This window comes from Perca fluviatilis, chromosome 7, assembly GCF_010015445.1.
Source record: "Perca fluviatilis chromosome 7, GENO_Pfluv_1.0, whole genome shotgun sequence".
NCBI classification, from domain to species: Eukaryota; Metazoa; Chordata; class Actinopteri; order Perciformes; family Percidae; genus Perca; species Perca fluviatilis.
In genome coordinates this window covers 13421937-13428235 of record NC_053118.1, presented here as the reverse complement: position 1 = coordinate 13428235, position 6299 = coordinate 13421937, and the positions used below count along the sequence as shown (strand labels likewise).

The window sequence follows — 6299 nt, the reverse complement described above, 5'->3', positions numbered from 1 at the left end:
CTGTAATCCTTTTACAGCCTTGAGTAAAAGAACGGAGATACAATTTTCATACAAACAGTATACATGGTAAACCATTAGGTATATCTTTGCAGAATATTTCCCTCTTATGTCAACAGAGATGAGGGTCATATCAGATTCCTTAGGCATGTTTTTGATGTTTTGGACTTTTTAATAAACCAGTTTGAGATAATACCACTTTTGCCATTTGGTCATATGGTTTTTACAGTTTAAGATGGTTGAATTTTGTCTTTTAATGGCTGAGCATAAGGAGTTGCTGCAGACACATCCCAGTTGCTGCTGCTGTGGAAAAGTGTTTATTGGCCCTCCAGCGTCTCCTGGCTCTCTGCCCTCCAGCTCCACTGACCTCCCACACCTCATAGGAAACCTCCAGGCCCCTGTGAGTCTCTGGCACCTGCCAACCTGCCATTCTTCCTGCCCTGAAATAGACCCTTACTGGCACATATCTGGTGTGTGTGTGTATGTGTGTGTGTGTGTGTGTGTGTGTGTGTGTGTGTGTGTGTGTGTGTGTGTGTGTGTCTGTATGCATTGGTATAGAGCAATGCTGACTGCAGTGCATTCCCTGACTTCCTGTGGAGCCCCAGACAGCTGCATATTGATCAGTACACTGATGCATCACTATAGAGGCTACATACAGTACACAGCACAACACACTGAAACACACACACAAGCAAAGGCATTTGAGCATGCATATAGACAAATGTGAGAAATGTGTATGTCTCTCTCTCTCTCTCTCTCTCTCTCTCTCTCTCTCTCTCTCTCTCTCCTCCCATTAGCCAGTTTGTAATTTCAGACAGGCCTCCATTATCAGCTGGAGTCTGTGGCTGCATCACTGATATCCGGACAGATCATAAACCAGCAGGGCTGACTTGAATCAAAATGACTGAAAGGGCTGAGCACAGGATGAATGGAAGTGGACAGGCACAGTGAGATAATGGTTAGGGAGTAAGTGTTTTTGAAGAGTACAGGTAGCCGGTCCATCACTTACCTAACACACAGACACAAACTTGAGGGCAATTTCGAGATTATGTATGCAGATTCCATGAAGCCACCATGTCCTCCAGGTGCTGCACTTCACAGAGATATGTAGAGACAGGTTGCAGGCTAGCTGACCTAGCTGAAAGAACTGTACAGAGCAAGAAGGAGAGTCAGCGTGTCTGGAATGCATGCCTGGGATGAGTCCCACCGACCTTTTTGAATTCCTTCCCCCCCTTTTTAAATAGACCGGAGAGGTATGGACTTTTGAGTCTATTGCAGTCTTGGATGCAGTAGAGTACACTGTATCCTTGTTGACCTTTTTGCAGTACAGTCTTGAATGAACTTGGTTCCACAAAGCCATCCATTTAGAGGGGAAAAAAACAACCTTTGATTGGTCATTGCAAACACATAATATGATTTAATCTAATTCAATGGTGATTATTATGTGAATACAGTACAATACACAGTCAATTTTGCTACACTTGAAGGAGACATGCTTCATTTCAGATTCATACTTTTATTTAGGGGTTTACAAGACAATGTTTACATGCTTTAAAGCTTTAGTGCGTAACTTTGTTTCATATCAATGAACGTCCGTTACATTCAAGCCATTTCCAAATGAGTTGATACAAAGCTAATTAAAATCAGTTTCACAGAATACTCTTTGTCTTAGTATGGCGGTGTTTAGAACATGGTGTCGTCGGGAAACTTCTGTGCGCAGAAACTAAAGTGAAGATAATTACCTCTTCTGTAGAGTCCATCATGTTTTCTTAATCCTCCGTGTCCTCCTTGACTACAAGTAACTGTGTGGAGGAGGGGTGGGGGCGGTGAGCGATTACGGAAGGCTTGTGTCATGTGGATGCAACAACAGTGGTGTTGTCATTACTTAGAATTCCTCGTGGGGGCGACAGAAACTACGCACTATAGCTTTAATGTTCAAAATAACACATTTTTCTTATTCGGTCCATTGCTGCAACACCTGTGCAGAGAGGCCACGTCCCTCCCCTTTAAGGGTTCCCCAATGGGGCCTTATTTCAGAAGAAATATTTATGGTAGTCAGTGGCGAAAGACAAATAATTATTTTAATCCTGTTTGAATTGTGCCATGCATTATACATATGATGCTTGCCAATTTTCAAGATAATTTCACAAGTGAAGAAAGTCACAGTTTGTCGTGAAACTGTTGAAGTTTTGAAGGGATGGTCACCTAGCTGGAGGTGGTTCTATGGCACAGACAACCCCATGTGATGCCGTAAGGAGCTGCAAGTCCCACTGGCTCGATGTTACACACGTTTTCTGATAGGTAGAGACGGAGAAAAACAGAGAACATGGTCTTTTCTAGTGGGTGACTCTAGGCAATTTATCGAGACCCCCTGCGGGTCACGGTATTCCCAATCAACAAACGTATTGGGAGTTGTAAGTGGTTCTCTTTTCTGAAACGAAATGCCTCGCAATTTTTGGGCGCACTCACCGCATTGCAGCGTCATTTTTTAATTTAATCTCCAGCTCGGTCCCGCTCCCGCTGATTTCTATGCTTGATCCGTCCCGAACACGTTACAGACAGTGAAAATTGACTCCCATAACGCGGGACTCCCGCGGGAATCACGTGACCAGCGGGAGTCCCGAAAAATTGTCACCCTCTAGTCTTTTCTCATAATTTGGGGTTCTCTAGACACACAAGGGACACATAGTCTATTTATGTTAAAAAAAAAAACATGAAAAAATGCATTTTGTATAATATATCACCTTTAAATTAATTTCAGACTTTTGATTCAGCATGTCTCTGGAATCCTCAGTGTTTGTTTACACAGATATGTTCAGGGCTGTGAATAGCAGTCGAGGAAAGAAGTGAAGGATTTATGCTCCCAGTAACCATAGATCAGACCAGGAAGTGTCACCCTCCCTCTGTTTTGGCACATTTTCCTTCCTTTTCCTGCACATCTCTTGGTCTTTATATCTTCCTCTTGTTCTTGCTTGTTAATGCCTGTTTCTGTTTGTCTCACTGTCTGAACACTCTAATTTCTTACTCTCACTCACTGAGCATTGCACTTATCTCATATCTCACCAACATTGTACAAATCCTTTCCAAACCTCAGTATTTACACAGATGCTTCAGTTATAGTCAGACAAATTATTTTAATAACACGCCTACAAGTCTGTTGTAGTTTAAGTCTGTCTGTGTTTGCACAGTAGAATGATCCCAGAGCAATTCACACTTTTTACTGCCCTTCAGAAAGGTGGTAATCCCTCTTGGTATGGTATGTTGAAGAACAAGACCATTTCTCAAAAGTGGGTTGCATTTTCTAAAGATGCTTTTTAATGCCAAAAGTGCAAAGCTAGAACAAAACTATTGCCCTTAGATCAATAGTAGCTTACAAGTAGCTAAGTGTTGCTTAACCCAAATCCTAACCTCAATTGTGATATTATTCCAACCCCATTATATTATATCTTTGAAAACAATACCTATTATGTTCATCATTGAAATCTGAAAATGTATTTAGTGCGGGTTGTTTAGCCTGACACAAAACCAAATCTAAGAGCATGTTTTCACAGTATTATTAGACCTGAAAGTGTCCACAGTGATGTTACCTTTAATATTTAATATCAATATCATAATAATAATATAATAATCAGCTAACTGGTGTCAAGAAAATGTGTTTTAGGGCTTAAAAACAACACAAAAACCTGCTTTTTTGCTGTTTTAACTTCACACAGACACAGTACAATAATGCAAACTTAAGTAGACAATAGGCTAAGTTAATATAGCCAATATCCTATAATATAATTGTCAGCTGCCTTTGCCAACGCTGTATTAAAAGTCAAAGGCATTATTTAAAGCCCTCTGTCAATACTACTGAATAAGGACATGTCTGTAGAGTCAGTTCCCCGGCATTCTCTGTTTATTCTTGTGACAGACAAAGAGCAGATCTTTCTGCGCAGTGCATTGGCCAATGATGAATAATATTACAGTTCATATTGAATAAATAAATTATTAAAATATAGCTTGTAAAGTGTTGTGTAAAATGTGTTTGACCCAAAAATCACAATGACATAATTAATGGATATATTTACCTTTATGCAAGAGTTGATAGAATAGGCCTACAATTTAACCCCAAATCACATTTGCTGCGTGGCCAGAGCATAGACAGTATGGGCCAGAGCCGTATACGGCTCTGTGCGTGGCGGTATTATTCCGCCCCCTGTGGGGACGTTGAGGAACTACATTTGTGTGTGTGTGTGTGTGTGTTGCCATTATCTGCTTCCTGTGACCTCTAGTTTCCGGGGGGACGAATTTCAGAGTAACACCACACGATAGGAAGGTTGGTGCTATGCTTGCATTTGTTGTTTCTCAGTGGTTTGTAATTATTTTAGTGTAAAGTTAAAAAAATGCTTTACGGAATGTATTCATTTTCTCCGCAGCTCGTTTTATGCGTAACTTACGTAGGCTATTAAAGGTAGAAAGGGACACTTAAACCTTGTATGACAGTCATTTTCCAAATAGTCTCGAATGGTTTAACGTTACCGCAAAACAAGTTTGTAAAACTTTTTTTTGAAAAAACTTCGATGAAAAGCTAACTTGTAACTTGTACAGCATGCTAAAAAAAACCAATAGCTGCTGCTGTTAAAGGATAAAGGTGCCATTGCCTTGTTGTCATAAGAATTCTCAGGAAATCGAAATGTGCCCTCTGCATTTAACCCATCCTATACATAGGAGCAGTGGGACCAACTCCAGTTCTTTTTGCCAGTGCCTTTTCGGTCAGAGGGCTCTCTCTCTCTCTCTCTCTCTCTTCTCTCTCTCTGTGACTCACCAGGGTACATCTGGTGAGTCACACCAGATTGCTCCCTGTACTCAAACTTTGATCCCCTGTATGTGGCCATCTCCTTTTTTTTAAATAAAGTAATATGTCTGAATATTTCCGCCCACATTTCTCCATCTCCATGCTGCTGCAGGATGGTACTGTGTGCAGTGAGGCGACATCTCCTAAAGAGCAGCAGCAGCAGCAGCAGCTGTGGAGCCTGGGCCAGGTAAGGGCTCAGCCAGCGTCGTTTATCACCATGCTGGTCACAGCAAATAAAGTCATTCATAAAGGAACATCAAGTCTACCGAGTTGAACCCGCATTGTTTGATCACAAATCATAAACAGAAACCAGTCCCAACAGCCAAAATGCATTTCTGAGGTGCTTTTTTGTTGTTGTTAAAAATGCCAATCTATAAAAGTAATAACTTCTCTGATTCTGACTCATGACTTCAATGAGTCGGAATCAGAGATGGTTCATTCTTGTCTGTTTGTTTGTGTGGCTCTGTGCTATGCCTCCTTCAGGCTGATTTACAGCGAGGTCAGGGAGTGTGTTAAAAGCATTCCTCCTCCTGTTTGTGAGTAGGTCAGTCCTGAGCAACACCAGTCTGATTTCCATTAGGCAGTTTTCATACTATTTCTTTTATACCCTTACAATTACACATGCATTTTCATTTTGATTTGAAATAATTTGATTGATTTTAAAATCACTCAAATATAATTCACTTTATAAATGCTGTTTGTCCAAGGCTGCTCCAGAGAGGTTGTGTGTACTCCAGCGTCCATTGCTTGGACCAGGGGGAGATCAGAGAGAAGCTGCAGGCCTTTCCTGGAGGATCCGTTGACCTGCTCAAACAGGAGTCTGGCATCGCTGTGCTGACCATCAACTACCCGTCCCGCATGAATGCCTTCTCCGGTAAGGGGACTGTACATTTAACACTGTGTATATTTCGATTGATTAGTGCCGATTTTATTTGTTCTCAGGATGAAACCCATTTGTACACAATCGGTTGTACACAAACATAAACAAATGTCTCTGCAGCCCAGTTTAGTGTTGTGAGTTTTTCCTTCCTCCCAGGCAGTATGATGGTGGATCTGGAGGAGAGGGTGAGCCAGCTGGAGAGCTGGATAGACTGTAAAGGCCTCATTGTTCAGGGTGCTTCTGGAACGTTCTGCTCTGGATCGGACCTCAGCGCTGTCAGGGCGATATCTAACCCACAGGTGGGAAAAGTAAAATAGTTTACAGTATCTCTCTGCTGTGACTGTCTGCATACTGCTGCAGGCAATCTCTCTGCATCTCTTTACCGTGGTCTCTGCTTATTTGCTTGTAGGATGGGATGAAGATGTGTATGTTCATGCAGAATGCTCTTACAAGACTACTCAGGTAAGGGCTTTCATTTTCCTCTCTACTGCTCTAGTAAATATCAATGCAGATCCACGACGTTCCACTTCCGGGATAGCTCCAGTGCCGGCGGAAATACGCAGGATGTCCGCTACCTTCCGCTTT

The 6299-nt window shown here is 41.8% G+C and overlaps 1 protein-coding gene across 1 annotated transcript in view; it reads left to right on the top strand.

The window, feature by feature from the left end:
• The first annotated feature begins 4216 nt into the window (after nucleotides 1–4216).
• The window catches only part of echdc1 (enoyl CoA hydratase domain containing 1), a 3879-nt gene continuing 1796 nt past the window's right edge, over nucleotides 4217–6299 (top strand). Inside the window, exons 1-5 of the mRNA XM_039805218.1 lie at nucleotides 4217–4315; nucleotides 4947–5021; nucleotides 5542–5708; nucleotides 5871–6013; nucleotides 6124–6176. Of these exons, the coding sequence (XP_039661152.1) occupies nucleotides 4948–5021; nucleotides 5542–5708; nucleotides 5871–6013; nucleotides 6124–6176 (437 nt within the window). The 5' untranslated portion in view covers nucleotides 4217–4315; nucleotide 4947. The remainder of the gene's footprint in view (nucleotides 4316–4946; nucleotides 5022–5541; nucleotides 5709–5870; nucleotides 6014–6123; nucleotides 6177–6299) is intronic.